The 21066-nt window shown below is 38.6% G+C and overlaps 1 protein-coding gene across 5 annotated transcripts in view; it reads left to right on the forward strand.

Moving 5' to 3' along the window:
* Positions 1-3316: 3316 nt before the first annotated feature.
* The window catches only part of GATB (glutamyl-tRNA amidotransferase subunit B), an 88479-nt gene continuing 70729 nt past the window's right edge, over positions 3317-21066 (forward strand). For all 5 annotated transcript variants that reach the window (XM_012470031.2, XM_012470032.2, XM_012470033.2 and 2 more), the window contains exons 1-2: positions 3317-3509; positions 5423-5573. In XM_012470031.2, the coding sequence (XP_012325454.2) occupies positions 3334-3509; positions 5423-5573 (327 nt within the window). In that variant the 5' untranslated portion in view covers positions 3317-3333. The remainder of the gene's footprint in view (positions 3510-5422; positions 5574-21066) is intronic.

A 21066-nucleotide genomic window follows, 5' to 3' on the forward strand; every position in this document is an offset into this window, starting at 1 on the left:
AAGGGGCATTTTGTTTATTAGCCTGCTAAATGCTTTTAAAACATTGCCTTTGTTTCCACAGGACAAAAGTAGTTAATCAAATACTACATTAGTTAGTGCAGTTTTAACTGGAAAGATGTATACAAATAGATTTCGAGACATATTGCCGGGATAGTGGAAACTGTCTCTTTTTCATTTTACTTGTGATTTTAATGTTACAATTAAAATTATTTATTTTGTTTAAAAAAATGGAAACTTAGAACCATTATTCCCTCACATTGTACCCACATTACTAAAGACGCTTTATATCCTAGGACATTGGGTTCTCATACGATTTATCCCATCGTGAACTAGTGAAAGGGAATGATTACAATTAAGCGCAACTTAGATTTGAGAGAAAAATGATCTGTATTCAGAAAGCAATGTGTTTTTATTCATAATTCTGAGTCAAATACAGAGGTGATCCAGTTCATTCCAACTCTGACATTCAAAGACCCACTAAACAGCACTAAACAAAACCAAGCACGTGATCTTAGACACATCTAACTATTGCCATTTATAAGTAACGACTTGAAATTCTGCTCTGCTTTACATATCTTTTTAAAAACTTGTTCTAAATCTATTTGTACTGTGTATCAGTTATATGGATAAAATAAGAGCTGAGAGGCTCTCCCTAAGAAAAATGTTGTTTTTGTTAGAAACTCTGCCCAGCTACCTTCTGAGTTCCCTGAAAATGAAAATCTCTGTGTCTCCCAGATGACAGCCACCTTGTTTGTGCAACCAAAATAGCTTTCTCGGCTATAGAGCTGTCTGTCAGTAATAGTTCTGACAGATATCAGATTTGGCATGCAGCAGGAAGTCTAGAAATGCTCCCACAGAAGGTGATTTGGTGGGAGCATGACTAGCTAAGAAGCAAGGCAGGGGGAGCACTCAGAAAACAGTGTTTCTAAACACCAGACCAATCACAAGGAAAACGACAGGCATTTTGGGAAATGACTAACAGTCTTGAGAGAGAGGAGAGCCAAAGTGGTGGTTATTGACAAGTCTCTATTTCCACCATTAGTTCAGTGGATTTTTGAAAGGACAATGATTAGGTAGAGATAAGATGCAGCAAACTGGCCGGTTTTCATTTGTGAAAGGAATCAAAAACACTTACATGCATAGGATTTTTATCTCCCTCTAGTGGTGGGGTGGGGCCTTTGATAGCCTATTACTGCATAATACTGCTTCATAAACAAAGATAAGCTTCCATTATAGTGCTGTTTACCCATAAGATTAGGATTTTCATTAGGCGTGTTGCTCTCCTTTATGGTGGTTTTTAAAACATTTCCAGCCTTCCATGTGATGGAGTGATTTGCCTCCTAAGGATGCTGATTACCAGTGATAAGGTAGCAAGGGTCTCCTTCTCTTTTTAGCTAGACACACAAGATTCTCTTCTCCTCTGTTGTCCTAACAAAAATGAAGCCATTTTGTACTCAGAGGCAACTCCCCTGATCCTTAATCTTGGCCAGAAAAACCTGAGGAGCTAAAAAATAGAGAGCAAGCGTACCTAGAGTAAAGGTGGAAAATATGGAAACTCAGATGGAAGACTCTAGTAAAGGATCTAGAGAATCATCTGAACCTTAAATAAAGGGCAATCATTAGAGAGAAATTTTGGAACAAGTCTCCACCACTCCCTTCCCATCCCTGTCATTTTTGTCATTTTAATCCTTGGTCAAATGACCAATACTTCTGGTGTAGCAATTTAGATCAGCGATAGTGGATGAAAAAGTAGAAATGATAGAAAAAGTGAATGATGACAATTTTAAAGACAGTAACTAAAGTTTCCTTCTTCCATATGGAGGAATTAAATTGTACAATATCATAATTGTATGAGAGTATTAAAGGAAAAGATCAAAGGTTACTGCCATCTAATCAATGGATTATTGATCAGTAACTGAAAACCTATCAGTGTGAAGTATACAAAGTATGCAGCTTTTCTGCTTGCCCTGCTCTATACTCAGAATTAGGCATCACTGATGTCTACTTCTCTTGAATGTCTCCAAGGCAACCAAACTCATATGTTTTCTTTGCAAACCTATTTCTTTTCTGGTTTCCTTAGCTCAGTGAATAACTTCATCAGCCAGTCGTGCAAGCCAGAAATCCAGTAGTTACTTGATCCTCCTAGCCAACCACCATCATATCCAATTCATCACATTCCTTCAGTTTTACTTCCTAAATATATCTCAAATAGATCCATTTCTCTTTGCCACTGCCACCACCCTAATTAATCATCTCTCCCCTATACAATGACTACTACAAATGGCATCCACTCCATCCTTTTTCAAATGCATTCTCCACACTGCATTACCTTATTCAACAAATATTTTTGAGGAACTTACTTTGTACTGTAGTTAATAAGACAGACAAGGAATTTGTGGAAATAGAAGATAAACATCAGATAGTCAAAAGCACTATGAGAACCAAGTTGGGTGATGAAACAGAGAGTGGCTAAATAACTATGCTAGACTGTGTTCAAATACAAGAAATTGGTGGCAGTTTTATCAAGGTGTATGAGTTTTGACGCAGGAAAATGAAGGAAGTCCACTGGGACGATGGTATCTGCTTCTAGTATATAAGGAGTATACTTCTGATACTGGCCAATAATAAGAAGGAGAATAGGTTAAAATGTACATGAACATTCAATCTAGGTCTGTTTGTCTCCAAATACCTCTGCTTAAACATAGCACTTACTGCCTATGTGGAAGCATCTTATTTTTGTTAACTTCTGCATGTCTCTTTTCTTTAGAATGTAAGCTCCATGAACGTACGGGCCGTAACTGTCTTGGTCTCTGCAGTTAACTACAGTTCCTAAGAACCGAGTCTGACATTACTGTAGGCATGCAAATAAGTATTTGTTGCATTAATGCACAAATTGCTGTGTGAAGGGGGAGAGAAGACAGAGAAAATAACGGAGTAGGCTTGGGGGCTCAGTAAGTCTTTGCTGAGATGTCAAAGTCATTTAATTCCCCTCGCAAGGTTAACTGGGTTATAGAATCCCGGCCACGCTTCTCAGCACCAAGCACCAAACGCTCACACTCAAACTCACACACACGGTCGGAGACACAAACCTCTCCAACTCCCCGCTAGGAGGAGTCACACCTCCCCACCCAGAAACCCTCCCACCCTCTCCATTTCTGCTTCCCTCCCCTCTCCTCCGTGTTCCAGCAGCCTTCGAGTCACAATGCTTGCCGGGAATAGTAGTCTTCCGGTCTGAGCCTGTAGCGTTTTTAAATACATGCCTAGAACTACGCTTCCCAGGGATCCTCGCAGCAGACTGTGACTGAGTCACCTGACCAAGACCCTGGAGGTACAATGGCGGCGCCCATGCTGCGCTGGGGCTGCCGTGGAAGACGTTGGGCTTTAGCCTGGGTTGACGGCGGTTCTTGCCACCGAAGAGGGGCTCCGACTGGGTCCACATCCAACAGGATTAGGGGACAGAGTTCACTGGCTCAGCAGCCCCTCCGCACGGCCCAGAAGCCGAGGAAAGGGTATTCTGTTTCATACTATTTCTGGTCACCTAACTGTGAGGTGGAACTGCAGGACTAGGGAAATGATGGCAATTACAGCCCAGCTACTAGATGTTTTGGCTGACGGGAGGGCGTTGAGTTATAACCTGGCGCCCCGAACCCTAAATAAAAGCACAAAACAGGCCCTCTATCAGCTCCGCCCCATATATAAACACTGTTTTCAAATAGACATAGTTGGAGAATTCGCGAGTGAAAAATAGCAAATATTTTCTTGAAGGCAGCACAGAGTGGATTCGGTCATATTACTAATAGCACTAGCAGTGGGGACGGTGACACTAGTAGCAGGCTCATATTTAGCTGATTTTATTTAGCGCTAGTTTGGGCCGGCAGTGTTCTAAAAGTAGAAAAGGAGCCTTTACCTACTAGCTCTGGATAGAGTTGGCTTAATGTCATTAGTCAGAAAACACTAGCTATCTCTGCGGGCGTATTATGTTGAATGTGTGTGTCTAGACCTAGGAGGACGCAGCCAAAAGAAGAGATACTCCCTTCTGGTTATATAGAGTTTTGCTTATTTGGCCAGATATCCCCTGAACAGCTGTTTAGGCTTCATTATATAAGAATTAAATAGTTTCTCTTTAAATACAGAAACATAAGGCAAGTTCTAATATTTTGTTTACTCTTTGAGATTGGTTGGCAGTATTTTTGCTTTCAGTTGGAGGAACAGAGGGAAATTGCCCAGAAGTATTCAGTTTGTATTCTTTTCGTGAATTAGATTGTTTCCCCATGAATGGAAAGTACCTTTTTTCCTCTCATGTAATGGAACTGCAAAAATACTTTGATGGTTTACTGCATGCAGAATTTCTAATGAGTTCTTGCTTTAATTCCCCTCCCTTATTGGCTGTTTCCAAACTTTGGAAAGAAGGAATTATTCTTGCAGTACTTCAGATCTAGAACTTTATGTGTTGAAATGATTGAAACAAAATAATGTGAAGTTTGTGTATGTATATACATATATATGTGTGTATATATATATAAAAATTTTAAAAATTGCTTGGGAGAAGAGCAGGATAGGAACATACACAGATTTCCTAGGGAATAAACACATTTATAAGGACCTGGAGAGATGGGTGTACAGATACAACAGAGAAGGAATGGCCAGACAAGAGAGATTATTATAGCATTTAACAACTTCTTAGATCTGATAGCAATCAAACTTGAACAAAGTAACCTGAAATTAGGTCTCAGGAATCAAAAGTGATTTGGAGGACCAAAAATATGCCATATCAGATGGTTTAATATGGTGGGGTTCTTGTAAATTTTTTTCAAGAGTATTATTTAGTGGTGATGTATTATATTTGTGCCTCTCTGGTTATTATACTTGCAAGCATTATTATGAAATGAATTCAAAACATGGTTGAGAATTTCTTTTTTAATTAGGAGATGTGGAACTATTTATCATTATTTCTCTAGTAGTAGAATCTTCCCATTTATGTTAATTCTAAATAATGTGGGAAAGACCAGCTTTCCTCATTTACCGAGTGATTACTTGATAAGGTACAGTTAACTTGTTAAATGCTGCTTTTCACTGAAGTCAGCCAAGCAGTGGTCACCTGATGGGTATCACCTGATACCCATTTCTAAATTGTTTTAAGATGCCAACTTGTTCCTTTCTCTATTGCCTTCATGTTTATGTAGTCAGCCTCCTGAAGCCATGTTGTAAATGAATTTTAGTTTGCCAGTGTCAGTGTAGGTGCTTATTATGAATTGTTTTTTATTTAGTCACTGATAAAATATGACATTTTAAATGTGAGGATGTAACATTATAATAAGTTTAAAACACATATAGGAAATTAACATTTGTGGTTTAGACTTACAGAAATTCATTCATGGTGACAAGTATACTTGCATCTTAACCATTATCTCTTTCTTCTTAGTGAACACAAATGGGCTGCTGTGGTAGGTTTGGAAATTCACGCCCAGATTTCCTCCAACTCTAAACTCTTCTCTGGATCTCAAGTTCGCTTTTCAGCACCTCCAAATTCTTTGGTTTCTTTTTTTGATGCATCTCTACCTGGAACTTTGCCGGTAAGCTTTTTATTTAATCCTATTTTCCTTAGAAAAATGTTTATTTTATATTGAACATGGAAAATTATTTTCTTGCTTTAATAATAACACAGCTCTTTGGAAATACTTACATAGGGAATTTTGGGTAAAGTGGGATGTACTAAATGTTTTCTAAAGACCCAACTCTGTGATTCTGTTTCTAAGTCTGAACATATTCGTACATGTATTCATCACTTCACAAACAATTTGGCATGCCTACTAACACCAGACATTGTGCTATGAGCTGAGTCATAAAGATGAGCAAATATCCTCGCCTTTAAGGAGTTCAAAAACTAGAAGGAGAGATATGTCTTATAAACAAATAGAGGACAGTGTGATTCCTTCTTTGAAGGTAATAGGCAGAGGATGGTTTTGTAACCCGGAGGAGGGACAACTAATTCAGTAAAAGGAAGGACTATTGTGAGAAATTGAGATAGGGGTACATTTGGTTAAGGAACAGTTACTGAAGAGGTGGTCATCTGAGCTATTTGAGAAGCCACATAGAATTTAGGCAGATAAATGAAGGAGGAGGAGGAATCTACTCAAAGGAAGCAGCATATATCACATTATCTTACAGTGTAAGGCCAATAATGATTGCGGTTATTAAAAATTAAGAAACACTCAATAATGTAGAAAATAGCCATAATATGCAGTGAGTTAACTGTTGTACTCATTTAACCACTCATTTTCACTTGATCCTGTGGAATGAGTGGCCCCAGTATACCCGTCAGCAAGACTTTTCACATATATTTTTAGATAATTGGTTGAATTTTTAAGAAAAGTATGGAGGAAAAAGAAAAAAAAGAAAAGTATGGAGGGAACAATGTAAATGCTTTAGCTAATCAATAGCATATGGTCTGTCCAGGACCTAAAATATCAGCTGTGTTTTGGGTTTCCTGTCATCTTTGGAGAAAAGTTGTATCCATGGTGGTGATGAAGGTGAGGAGGGGCAGACATTGTTGTGGGTGAATTCCATAACATTAAAATATGAGTGGAAGCTGGTTGAACTGAGCACTGTCAGGCTGGCAGAGGCAGAGGTGTACTTTTCTCGGTCACTGCCCACAGTGGAAGACTCTGGGCAGTACCTCCAGTTTGCCTGCCTCACTCAGCTTTGGTTGGATTGGGGCAGCATCTTTGTCTGGGAGCTTTTCTCTTACTCATATTTTCTGTCATGGAGGACTCCCATCCCTGCAGACCATATCAAGGGTCACCTTTGATTTGCTGCTGGGTTCCTCTGGGAGAAGGTGGATGTGGAGGTGTGCCCTCTTTCTCGCTCTCTCTGACTTAGAGATCTATCTACGGAAAGATTTTTTTGTTTGTTTGAGAAGAGTGAATTTTTCAGTTATAAATATATGAGATCTTTTTTGGGCAGAGATTCAGATATAGTACAAATAAAATAATATTTATTTAGACATGTAAAATGGAAGGCAAGTTGTCATAACACCTCTACGTTTTCCCTTCCAGATTCAAAGCATTTTTTTCCCATGCGGTAGTTAATTATCAAGAGACTAGGCATAAATTGTGAGTTCCTCCTAGGTTTCTGCAGCTGTGAATGTGATGGCTATCAGGGTATACTTATTATAGTTCATTTTAGAAACAGATCCATTTGAAGATAAACATGTTTTCTGTAAATAGACTCTCTAGTTGTATCTAAATTTGGTCAAATATTAGAAAAATTCAAAATAATTAAAATGCCAGCATTTTAATTGCTTTGTAAAACTTGTCATGCACCAGAAAAGAAGGTGCTTTTTCAGTGATAAGCATGTCAGTAACATAGTGAAGGTGTTTGGGACATTTGAGTGTTGAGAGCTTGGTTTACATTAATTAAATTGCAGACAAAGTCTAGAAGTATAGTTTTGCATGAGCTAGGATTTGTTTTCCTCTTCAGAGCCTACAACGCTTATGGTTTAAGTAGCCTAAATGGGTTATTCTGTAGACAGAACAGATTACCTTTTTTTCAGAAATGTTTCTGTCTTTAAGGAACCTAATTTAGTATGTGAGTAACATTACAAAGCATTGTCACTCAAAACATTTCAAAATCTTGTGATTCACCTCTAATAGATTTAGATTTAATATATACTAAAACCTTTAGACAATTCTTTTCTAAATCCTATGGAGATGTATAAAGATGCTCTGATCACCAGACTCTGCTTATAACTCCATTTATAGCAAACCAATAAATTGAGAGTATGTTTGTACTTCTGAGGATTTTAGTGGAACATTATGTTATTGTTTTGATCAGGTAAACCAAAAGTGTAAGTGTGATTCATGATAATGCTTGAAATTCTTTCTGACCAGGGCTTGTACTGCTCCCTTCTCTCCTGCTTCTTCCCCACCCTCTACTTGACTGATTGGGCCTTCTCACATGATTGTATTCAGCCACTCGGCCCTGAAATGTTGGTTTCCCATGCTCTATTCCTTGGCTCTCAGTTCTTTGGTTCCCTGTGTTATCCTGAGTAGTCTTTTTACCCTCAAATAAAGCTCCCCTCTCTCTTCTAGGCAAGAAATTTATGTCTGTTGTGTCCTACTGTATGTGTTCATCTGAATGATTCTTAAACATCTTAAATTCGGCAGTTATAATGTTGAGCCTACTAACTTTTCTCCCCAAAGTTTCACTGCCTCCTGAAGAAAGAGTAAACCAATAAGAGGAAAATATATATAAGAAGAAGCAAAAATCAGTGGGAAAGGATGATCTATTCACCTGATAGTTTTGGAATTGGTTAGCTATTTGGAGAAAAAATATTGTTCTTTTCATACATTAAAACAAAATTCATACATATATAATATAAGTTAAATGTCAAATTAAATCCAAAAAAATATAGGAGAATATTTGTTTGTCCTTGGGTTGAGGAGAAACTTTGTAAGCATAAAAGCAAGGAAAAAAAACTCAGGCAAAATGATAGCACTTTGACTAATTTATTCACCCAAAATATACTCATTGACCTAGTAATTATTTTAGGAATCTGTCCTTGGAAAATAAACATGTGGGCAAAGACTTATATGAAAAGATGTCTATAGCAGATCTATTTTTAATGGTAGAAAATTGGAAGTAACCACAATTTCTTAGTGAGGGGGAATCATTGAGTAAATTATGATACATCAGTACAGTGGTGAATCATACATTATGAAGCCGCTGATATGTTTATAATAGACTTTTAGTGGCATAGGAAAATGCTGAAGATAAAAATTCTAGAGAGATGAATGGAATTTTCATGTAGATTACTTAATCTTTGCATCAGTTTCTTATAAAATGAGGATGACTGACTCATTGGATTTGTGTGAGAATTAAATGAATCAGTGCCTTTAAAACAAAATAGTAACTGCATGTGATAAGTGCTCTTACTAATCAGCAGATAATTAACAGGTAATAAGAGGTAATTAATTAAAAGGCTCTTAATAATAGGTAAGGTAAATCTTACCTACTAGTATACCCATAGTGGTTGGTGGCTTTCATCTTTACAAAGGCTCTCCTGAGTTACTAAGCACAGTTATGTTGCCAGTGAGAGCAAAAGTAAATGCTACACATAACAATTGGTCACTTAACCTTGATTTCACTAGTTAAGTGATCTGCTAGCGAAAACTAACCTAGTATTCTCATCACCTCAGAGATGTATAGAGAATTAAGTAAGTAATAAAAACCAGTAAAAACTAGTGTATTGGGTAAAATTGTTTCTGAATTAGAAATAATTACTTTGATTGCAAAAAAGAAGGCATGTGAGATTTTTTTTCCCATCTGTAATTACTCAGAGTGTTTCTTTGGTCCAAAAAATAGTGACCAATTATTTGTTAGATATGCTAATAAGAAGATAGAAAATGACAGCCAAAAGAATTTAGGTTATAGTGTAAAGTCTTTTTTTGTAGACCAGATTTGCTGTACATATAATTTCATTTGCCCTGCTGGCCCATTAAAGAGATGTCCATGATAGCAGAAGCCCCAAGTAACTAGAAGAGTGGTAGTGCTTTAAAATGTCACAAGATTAATCAGTATTTATTGAGTGCCTTCAAAGTGCATGGTATTGTCTCTTGATTTAGTAAAAAATTAGGATTGTTACTTAAAACAATTGTGGTAACATACAGTCTTTCTGTAGACATTTCATTCTTCCTCTATGTCGGTGTGTCTTCATTCACTAAGCTGGCATATATTGGATGCCTATGGTATGCTAGCTCTTGTGCTAGATCTAGTGACATAGCTTTTAACTTGGTAGAAGATAGACATGGGTCTTGCCCACATGGAGCTTGAACAAGCAAGCAGGCAATTGCAGTACCTTTTATTAAACATGGTAGTGGTGGAAATACAAGATGCTTGAGGAGCATACAGGAAGAGTATTCAACACAGATGTAAGGAATTTGTGAAACTGGCCTAGTAAAATGTGAATAGGATATACAAAGACCAGAAGAAAAACAGAACGTGACTTGCTCTAGAAGCAAACATTTTCCATCTGTTGTAGCATAGACCTTGAATATGGACATTGAAAGAGGTAAGGCTAGAGCAGAAAGCACAGCCTGTACCATATAAGCCCTGATAGAGTGTGGATCCCATTTGCAAAGAGGTAAGAAGATATAAGGAGAGTCCAGGGCCAGAACCTCCAAGCAAGAAAGTGTTTTGAGAAGAAGAGAGTACAAGAATGTTGGATGCTACTGAGAGGTCTAGTAAAATGAGGACTAGGAAGTACCCGTTGGATTTATTAAGAAGGGTATCCTTCGCAAGAACAGTTTGAGTGGGGTGATGGGAATAGAAGGTAGGTGGCAGTAGATTGAGAAATGTGGCATAGAGGAAGAAGTGAGAGCGTGAGCAACTGTTTCAAAAAGTTTTGCTATGACGGAAAACAGAATGCAGCAGGTGAAAGGAGACATGGAATCAAGGGAAAACATTTATTGGTCATGTCTTTCTTAATATTGGAGAGACTTGACAATGTTTAAATGAGTTATATAGTCTGATAATGTACACTTAAAATGTGTTTAAGAGGATAGATCTCATGTTAAGTGTTCTTACTGCAATAAAACAAATTTTCAAAAAAATGCTGATGAGAAGGAGCCAATGAAGAAGTGGCAGTTAAAGACCAGAGAGGCTTTTGATTAATACGGCAAACTGAACACATGCATTTTAATCCATCCTCTCTGTAACCCAAAGAAGCCCCACTGAAATGATAGTGAAACAATGCAAATATGATAAGCCTACAAAAGATCGGAAGAGGAGATGAGTGTGTGAGAGAGATGGTAGGTGGAGGAGGGCCTCACTTTGCAGAGAAGGATGAACTGTGACCTAAGCGCCTGCAAGAAGGAACACTATTGAGACCTGAGATGATGTGTCCTACACAACCTTAGAAATGCTCAGGATGTGGGGGCATCCAGTATTGTGGAATACTGGCTGAGGTGAAAACAAAGGGGCTGAGTCAGAATCTGAGTACAGAGCAGTGAGATCTGGGCTTCTCTCCTAGACCCTGGGCAACTGCCCCACCCCCAGAGAAATTTATATTCTTTGGAGAAATTCAGCTCCTGACAGACTTTCCCTGAGGCCACCAGTCAGAGTGAAAGACACTGGTAACCTGTCAGATTGCATCTGTAGTGAACCAGGACCTGCCCAGTCCTTTTCCCTGCCCCACTGTGGGAACTCAGGTGGCCTGGTATGTCCATCTCTCCTCTTCCTTTCCTCCCCAGACAAGAATCTGCAGGAGCTACTTTGAAGTGTATATGACCCTAGTGGGAAGAACATAAGATATTGACATGGTGGGAGGTCTCTCAATTAAAAAAAAAATCTGCCTGGCCACCTGATTGCCTTAGAGTGAAGGCCACCAGTCAACAAGCCTTGGGCATTTACATGGGACTTTTTAAATTGGCCTTTTAGTATCTTATTTTAAAATATAGATTGAGAGCTAAAAGTCACCAAACACTTGAAGAAATTCTCCAACGTGATAGAAAAAGCCTGAAATAAAAACGAAAGCTAAAGGAAATAGGAGGCTATAAATAATGCACAGGGTAAAAGAGTACTTAAAACATTAAAAGCTTTTATAAATGCCCTCCGAGAGATAAGGGAAGGTAGTTGCATCTTTGAAACAAGAACACAATACCACTTTTAAAAAACGAACAAACAGGGTAAAAATGTGCTCTTTGAAATTAAAATTATGGTGCCTCTCCTTCCCCCAGGAAAGATACAAGATAATGTCATGAAAATCTTCCAGAGAACAAAACCAGTGTGCAGTGCATAGGACAATAGAAGAAAAAAATAAGCAAATTAGAGAATCAGTCCAGGAAGTTCAGCATCTGATTAATAAGAGACTCATGAAAAAATAGAAAACAGACTCGAGGAAACTCTCAAACAAAACACATGGATTAATTTCCCGGAGAAGGACATATATCTCTAAATGGAAAGGGCCTGCCAACTACCCAGAATGAGGAATAAAAATAGTCTCACATGCAGGCATGTCAAGAAATTTATTTGGGATAAAGTTAATATTCTAAAGATTACAGAAAAGAAAAAAATAATCAGGTCCACATGCCAAGAATTGGGAGTCAGACATCAGACTTCTCAACAGCAGCACTTACACCTGGAAGAGATTGGAGCCATGCCTTAAACATTCCTGGGGAAGAAAATTATAATTCTAACCTAGGATTCTGTACCCAACAGTATCAATCAGGTGTGGCAGTAGAAGAATGATATTTTCAGCCAGACTCTCAAAAAGTTTGCCTTTCCTTATCCCAGGAACCTGCTGGAATGATGGAGAAGTTTCAGGTTGCCAGCTCTACCATGAGACCTGTTGGAAGAGGAAGAAGGTGGCTCCAGAATAAAGAATTCTAGGGAAAAATGGGAGTAGGGAATTAGCAGGTATCTGATTTGTATGGAAAAAGAGGTTTCCATATAATCTGGAGTCTTTAGAGGAATGAGCAATAGGTACATAAAAAAATGAAGCACATGAAAAAAACGAAAGACTTAAGAAGTCTAGGAAAAAAGAAAGGAAATGTAATCATAGTATTTTATTTAGTACAGGAGAGAAATATTTAAATAATAATAAAAGCACCAGCTACTGATTTAATAAAAACTGTTATATAACTTGGATATTGGGAAAGAAAAGAACGAAATTCTTACCTACCATAATTGGAAGTCATGTTCTAAACTGATCAAGCAAGAGAAAAGTAACCTAAATATAGGCTTTAGGAACATTTTTGGCCACTGATTAGAGGCCTCTTTCTCCCTTTCAGGCCTTAAGCTAGTAGATTGGTTTGATTTTGTTGTGGGTTTTTTTTTCCTTTGGCGGTAAGATGGGAGATGGGATCGTTATTGGGTTTTGTTTTGTTTTCTAATTAGGCGATGGGTAACCAATTTGGAGCTCCCAAGAAACAGGTTAGTAGTCAAAAGGGTTTTTAAAAACAAGATTTATTTTTATTTTATATACAAGATAACACTAGGTAATAATTAGACGTTACCTATACTGGTTTCTCAGCCTTCTGCTGGTGAAGTTTTTGTTTGTTTATTTTTTGCTCTCAAAGTCCAAATAATGAAGCCCCTACTCCACTCCTGTTCTCGCAACTCTTATCCTTACCCTGATTTTCAGAGAAATAGACTCATCCACATCCTAGATCCATTTATACTCAAGCTCATGCATGTGATGGGTCTTTCCGCTTCCCTGGGGGAGACATGACCTATCATCCTTTTTCTACCTGACTTTATGGACTTGTATGTTACCCAACTTATGTTAGGGCTTTTAGGGAATGGGCATATTTTATTTTTGGATAGAAATATAATTTAACAGCTGGGCACAGTGGCTCGTGCCTGTAATCTTAGCACTTTGGAAGGCTGAGGGGAGTGGATGGCTTGAGCCCAGGAGTTGGAGACCAGCCTGGGCAACATAGTGAAGCCCTGTCTCTACAAAAAAATGCAAAAATTAGCAGAGCATGGTGGTGCATGCCTGTAGTCTACTACTTGGGGGTTGGGGTAGGAGGATCACTTGAGCCTGGGAAGTGGTGCCATGGCACTCCAGCCTGGGTGACAGAGTGAGACCCTGTCTCAAAAGTAAAAAAAAAAAGAAAAGAAAAAAATCTAAATGTAGCAAGCTTGGGTAAATTCTTATGATAAAGTAAGATATAAAAATATTGCAAAATATTTCATATTGTTATTCTCTCACCTTGTAACTTATATCAGTTGTCTCTTAGGAATGGAATGGGCTGGGTCTTGCGGGGCTGCGTTCTTAAAACAAGTACACTGTGTCATTGTGACAGTTGATAAAGTCTGTCTTTTTCCCAGATTAAGGAAGGATCGTCACATGGCAAATGGCCAGGAGCCTTGGCCAGCAGGTGATGGATTTTCCAAAGGTCCTCTGGCACAGCATATTATATAAAAATAGAAAGATAAATACCAGACAAGACAGCTCAAAGATCTGAAGGTGGTTGCTTCCAGGGAACAGGACGGGACCTAGGAAGAGGTGGGGCAGATCAGTTATTTCATGATCAGTTTTTAAAAAATACGTGTCTGTGATATTTTGTTTAAAAAACTTAAGTTAGGTTTAAAGGAATAAAGATATAAGGGGGAGGGAATTGTTGATAGAATAAGGTTCCTGAGAAATCAGGCAGTGTCTCCAGAGCCATGGAGAAAGCCCTCTCCCACTGTAACCCGAGGGGAAGGTGTGTCCCTCCGCCCCTGGGTGCAAAGAAGTTTTGAGGTATGGTTGTGAAAGGTTGAGGAAGCACCTCTAATTTTTTTTCATTTTCTAGCAAATACTACTTCTTACGTCTCACTCTGCTTTCGGGCCCTATTTCCTACCTGTGTTGGTGGCTCTTGCATTCTGGGTCTGTGGGTGATGAACTCCCTTAGTCTGCATGTGCCTCCAGCTGTTTGTTTCCCCCTTACTCTGGAATGATAGTATAGAATTCCAACTTGACATTTATTTCCCCTTGGCACTTGAAGACATTTTTCCGTTGTCCTTAGGCATCTATGATTGCTGATGAGAAGTTGCATCCTTTGCAGGTGATCTGTTTTGTCTCTCTGGTAGCTTTAGCCAGGATGTGTCAAGGTGTGAATTTTTTTTTATTCTGCTCAGTGTTATTTTTAACTTAAGGACTGTACCCTGAACTATGGAGGTATCTCTATGGAATGAATTCCTGGTGGCCTCTGCCAGGGCCCATTGGGCTTTATTGAATGAACTGGTTTCTATGTTAATTTCTTAGCCCCCTAACTGCTACCACACAGCTTAGATAGTGCCAGTGTCAAGCCCCACATGTCCAAGCCAGGTACAGGGTTAAGGGCTCAGATTTCTCAAGACTCTTTTTCACCCATGGCCTGAGGTGGCTGGCCTCCTCCATAACAACCCCTCCAGTTGGCAAAAGATTTTCTAACTGGACTCGAATTTTTTGGCTCACAGCTTTATGCAGGAAGCCATCCCAGCTCCCTACCCCATGGGCTCACAGCCTTGACTTCTGCCCCTAAGGTGCTTTAAATGGCTGACATCTGATGTCTCATCAGCCCAGTTAATAATAATGATAGTAAAATCAACTACTATGTACTGAGTGCTTACCATGTGGCAGGTACTGTTCTAGGTGCTTTATATGTATTCACTTATTTTAATCTCCTAACAAGGCTACCAGGCAGTTGCTGTATCACAGTTAGAAGAAAGTGAGTAGAAAATGTGCTGTCCTGTCTTTCGTGGTTACACCTGATGTCACATGGCTCTAAACTCCCATTACTCCTGTGGCCCCAGGGGATTTTCTTGCTTGCTTTGAGCTTGGCTCTGGATGTGTACACACCTGTGTATTTGTAAATTTATATGTATATATAAATGTATGTGTGTATAAATAGAATACTTCATCTCCCGTCTCCATCTCCCGGTTCCCCAGCATGTCTGCAGTATACCTGCTGTCTTGACTAATCCCCTCCCCATTCTGATTAGTGACCCTTCTTCTGAATGGTTTTTAGGAACTTTTTATTTTCTTATTTTCCCTTAGTTTTAGAATTTTATGGAAGCCTATCATAAATCTTCAGGATGAAAAGGTCAGCCAGCCCATTTCACTGCTTAGAGGCAGGATTACAGCTACACTAAGGACAGCATTCTTTGTTTTTATTAGCAGGGATTCAGCTTCACTCATTATTTCGACCTAGTAAAATCTTTTTAGAGTGGTGCAGAATCTTCCTTAACTTATTAAGTAATTATTCACCTATAGAACTATAGACAGGATCATAGGTTGTTTGCTGAAAGTTAGTTATTTCTTATTTATTGATGTCATTCCAGTTTCTCTACTTGTAATACTTTGTATATGGATGTGAAATGGGAAGAAAAATAAGAAAGAAAATATATTTGTTTGGTAAAATGTCATGGGATTTACAAGTCTGTTTGTTTCATAATTGACCAAATAATATTTCCAATAATGGTGAGATTTAAGCAAAGAATCAAGTTTGTTTGAAATTTATGCATATGCAAACCCATGTGTACACACACACACAGTCTCACACACTCACACTCACTTTTTGTGATCAGAAATGGTTTCCCTCTCCTGGTGTCAGTTCTCATGCAGGAGAAAGGGGAGAGGACACCGTTTCCTCTGCCGTAGCTGGCTGGTAGGAACGCTCGGTGTGGCACAGTAGATAACTCCTGATAATCAGGCTGCACTACAATTTGATTAATAAGAAATGAAGAACTCTGCTCTTGTTTTGCTTGTCTGAAAGCTCTTATCTGTATGTAACACAGAACTCCCTAGCAACTGTGAATGCCTCTTGTTTCTAGAACTGGGGAAAAGACCATAAAAGCTGTTTTTCACACATGGATGCAAGAACATTCTCCCCTTTTCTCAGGATCAGCCTGTCTAAAAAGGCATTCAGGACTTTCCATATCAAAGGTGTTTAGAATTGGCCCTGGAAGCTATGGAGTGAAAACAGGAATGTTGTTTACCACATTTTACAAAACTTTCTTTTATTCAGAAGAGTGCATACTCTTATTAGCAAGAATAAGGGGAATGAAGAGGGGAAGAAATATGATGTGAATAAATATGATGTGTTGCCTGCCCTCTGGGAACAAACAATGCAAATCCTGTGCTTTCTGCTAGAGATTCCTTCTGGAACATATTTATGCAGATTGCAACAGAAGGGGTCTTGCCTCCCTGAAGAAATGGTGATGTGATGCTTTTCTAAAGTACTTTGGAATTAATTTATTTTTTAGATTCCTTATGACAGATTTATTTCAAGCTAGGTAAATCTGCAGTATTCTGACTCTCTGAACATAGAAGATATTGGTGATAACTTGTGTGTTGAAGAACCTAGTAGGTTTAGAAACACTTGCCTAGTCTAGGAAGCATCAGGCTTTCTGAAATGCTTTTCTGACCCTTACTTCTAAACATAATTATGAAAGTTGTTTTTAACTGAAAATGTGGAAATGAAACAGAAACTGAAGATAACATCATTAGGGAAAAGTCTTTAAATGCGTATGTTTATAATCAGATCTATATTTATCTCTTTGTCCATTCATACTTAGATGATGTTTAGTTATTTAACTAAGAAGACAAAATGTGACCATTTTCTATGAATTTTTTTCCATTTCAATGATTTGCTTTAAAGTAATCTGAAAGATTTATAATTGCATTGTATTCTCAGACTTTCTTCTTGCCACTCTCCAAATCACTTCTATAGTTACGTAGTCCATGCTTTTGAGAGTGAGGTGTTGCAGGACTGAGGTGTTTTGTACAGTGACCCTTGTCACCCTAAAAGAGGTATGTGTCTGGGAACTTATACCCACAGATGTGGAAGGTTCCTTTGCAGCTCTCACTCTGCTCATGATCTAAACCTGCTTTATAACTTTAACTGGATGCCTCTCATGAACATGACTCATGGCTATGATGGACTTTCACGTTCAACAGGCAGCATAATCTCACCTCCCTCCCTGTGGGAAGTATTTGACTCCTTCCCTGCCATAGATCTTTTTCTAACTTTCAGTAGATTCTTGAAAGCCTCTCTCTTCACAGCCATTTTAACTTCCCCACCTCTCTAGCAGTTTTGCATGCAGTATTCCCCACCTGAAACCTAACCATATTAATAATAATGCTTGTACTTTCTTTACTTTTATTTTTTTTAGAGACGGGATCTTACCATGTTGCTCAGGCTGGTCTCCCAACTCCTTGGCTCAAGCAGCCCTCCTGCCTCAGCCTCCCAAAGGGCTGGGATAACAGGCATGAGCCACCATGCCCGGCCTTTACTTTTCATCAATATATATTTGTTTCATACAGTTGACTGAACATTTTGTATGTTTTATGTATGTTGTTTATAGGGATTTCTGTGTTTGATTATAAGGTTTTAAAGAGCAGTTCATGGATCTCTCTTGGGCCACTTCACAGTACCTTGTCTAGAACATGTGTATAGCACCCCTAATAAATATTTCCCTGTATACTTACATACACTTACATATGCACACATGAGGCATCCATATGAAAGGATTTTCCTGTCTAAAACCCTTTAGCTATTTTTTAAACTTCTTTGCGGGATTCTTTTGCCCTGGCTGAACATAAGATAATCTTTTCATGGTTACTCAAGCTTATCAGCAACATCAGTTATTGCTCAGTGTTACAATGGTGGCTTCAAGGTCTATTGAGGTGTGTAGAGCTATCTTATTCTACAGTGAATGGCTAAAGATAGCCATTGTTTTTAGTTTTCATCTTACAGTGTTTTCCCCTGCTTTTATAGTTATATGCTCCTCACCAGGTTTTTGAAGCTGCCATCAGTATATTTGGCTCTAGGAATCCCTTCTTGCTCAATTTCCGCTTCTCAATGATTATTTCTGATTAGTTCAGAAAGTCAGATTATCACATTTGTAAATGTAAATAAGAACAAGGCTCTGAGTAAAGACCTGTCCTACAAAATAAAGTACATGGATGATATGAAAGCTATTTAGCATCTTGAAGCTATCACCATGTGAGACTAGAATAGGAAGAGGTCCTGAAAATCATTCAGTTCAGTTCTTTTAATTTACAGATGAGAGAACTGCTGTTGGGACTTGCCTGTTGTCACACAATTACTTAACATTCCACTCAGATTAGAAACAAAGTTTCTCGCTTCCAGTTCAATGATTAGCTTCCAATCTGTTCCACTATAGTTGGAGTTGCTGGAAGTCACATTTGTGTAGGTGGCTAATATTTTGCAGATATGTATTTATGAGTATATATCCAAAACATTAATCTCATTGACAGATGTATATGTAATATGTTTATAGATGTATGTCCACATGCTTATACACATACAGAGGCATTGGCTACACAGCACTGATGCTGATTGTATGCACCATGTATTATGATGTCCTCTAGGTGTCAGGTCTAAACCTAGGGAGAGAGCAAAGACAAGAATGCTGAGTCAAAGAAGAAATGGATAAAGGAAATCTCACCTAATTAGCCTCCAGTTCAGGGCCCTGTGCATCAGATTTCTCCAGACTCACCATGAAGAAAGCAGGCCTGTCTATGGGCAGCTCTTAGCTTTACATATCACTGTGCAAATAGTGGTCATGGGAAAATTCTTTTAGAATCTTTCCTGTGGGCTTCATTCTGGCCAGTTTTCTCTACACTGACTTCTAGTTCACTAATTTTCTTTATAATGTTCGCTCTTTTACATACCCTTGAGTTTTTTAGTTCACTAGATCTTTCAATTATAGAAATTCTGTTTTCTCTTTTAAATCTCTCTATCCTTTTGAGTATATCTTGTTCCTTTTTCATGTATTCAGTTATTTCTTTCATAATTTTACAGCTACTTACTTTATAGTCTGTGTTCAGTAATTCCATTACCTGAAGTTCTTGGGTGATCTTATTATGCTTTTTGTTTGACTGCTGATTCTGGCTGGTGGTAGATGATTTTCTGGTATATTTTGTAATTTTTTATTATGAAGCCATATTTGACAGGGCTTTATTAGTGGGATCTTGTTGAGAGTGCATCTCTTTAAAGCGCTTTTGCATTGGCTTTTGCCTAATGCTCCAGGTCTAAGCCAAGGCCATTTTCCATATTTACTTCTTAGCTTGGGAGCTTCTGGACCACAGAGTTTTGACCCCAAGCCTGTCTGAGAACAGACTATCAATTTTTAGGGCAGACTCTTGTACCCCTGCCACCCACCAAAAATCTGGGCTGAAACTTCATAGAAGGGAGGGGATGAAGCAAAGGCTGTGAATATGGGTGATTCAGAGACTCAGAATGGGGCAGGGAAGGCACCTTTAACCTCTCTCTGGCCCCCTTTCCCTGTCCAATTAAGAGATCCCTTCCTTCCAATTGTAATTCTTCTATGTTGTTGTGTATATATTACAGTTCACACTAGGGCCAAGATTGGTGCACATCCCAGTATCTCTTATTGGTCCTCTCATCACACATACGGATCAGGTGACTGAGCTCTTTCCAAATTCCCCCTAGATGTGCAAGGATGCACTCTTTCACCTATTGCCTTTAAAGATGATCATTTTCCGAAAACAAAAAGCCTCATCCTTAATAAAATGATTCCCTTAACCTTTGTGTAGAAATGATAATGCCATCTCATTCCTCTTAAAGAACAACAAAAAGCAATGTGATAGAGTTGACAGGAGCAGCTGGCTCTAGTGGGAGAAATCAATGAGGAAATCGAGAGTTCACTTTCTTCTCAACCCCAGCCTTGGTGAACCTGAGGAGCCCTGTCTGGCCTCCCCCTGGGCGAATCTCCTGGGTCTGCGGAGCATCTCTCTGACTCAGCGGTGTTTCTCAGGAACTTGGTGCTTCTTTCCTAGTAATGGAATGCCACCAGGCAGCTTGCTTATCTCCCCACAGATTCATTTCTGAGCAAGAAACTGCCAGTATTTTTGGGGAAGGGCTTTTCTCCCATTTCCTCATCCTTTTATTGGTTTGTTTTCCCTCAAAAATATGCATGTGCATGAGATTGAGCAAAATAATAAGCCCTTATTAGAGAAGACAGTGTCATACTTAGAATTCTTAACTGTTCAAAACGAATTTTTTCATGCAACAAAAAAATCTGCAATGCAATAGTATTCCCTTATCTGTAGTTTCACTTTCTGTAGTTTCAGTTACCCTCAGTCCAGGAGAATAACATATTTTGAGAAAGATCACACTCAAATAACTTTTATTACAGTATATTATTCTTTTTTTATTATTGTTGTTAATCTCTTACTGTGCCTAATTTATAAATTAAACTTTATCATACATACCTATGGATAGGAAAAAACATGCTATATGTAGGACTCGGTACCATCCAAGGTTTCAGCATCCACTGGGGGTCTTGGAACCCATCCCTCATGGATAAGGGAGCACTACTGTACTGGAAAGAGAGGTAGGAATGTGCAGAAAATAAAGTGTGAACACATTACCAAAGATGCCTGGGAGTACAAAAGCTTAGGAATCTTTGGTGATATAAATATGTAGTAGTCAAAAAAAAAAAACCTACCAGTGTTCTGTGACACTATTTTTGTCTCTGCCATTTGAGTAACTCATACAGGCTTTGTTCTGGTGATTTATACTAGAAGCCTATAATAAAAATGCAGCCTG

Source organism: Aotus nancymaae, unplaced genomic scaffold (assembly GCF_030222135.1).
Source record: "Aotus nancymaae isolate 86718 unplaced genomic scaffold, 86718_ANA_hifiasm-v0.15.2.pri h1tg000033l, whole genome shotgun sequence".
In the NCBI taxonomy this organism is placed as follows: Eukaryota; Metazoa; Chordata; class Mammalia; order Primates; family Aotidae; genus Aotus; species Aotus nancymaae.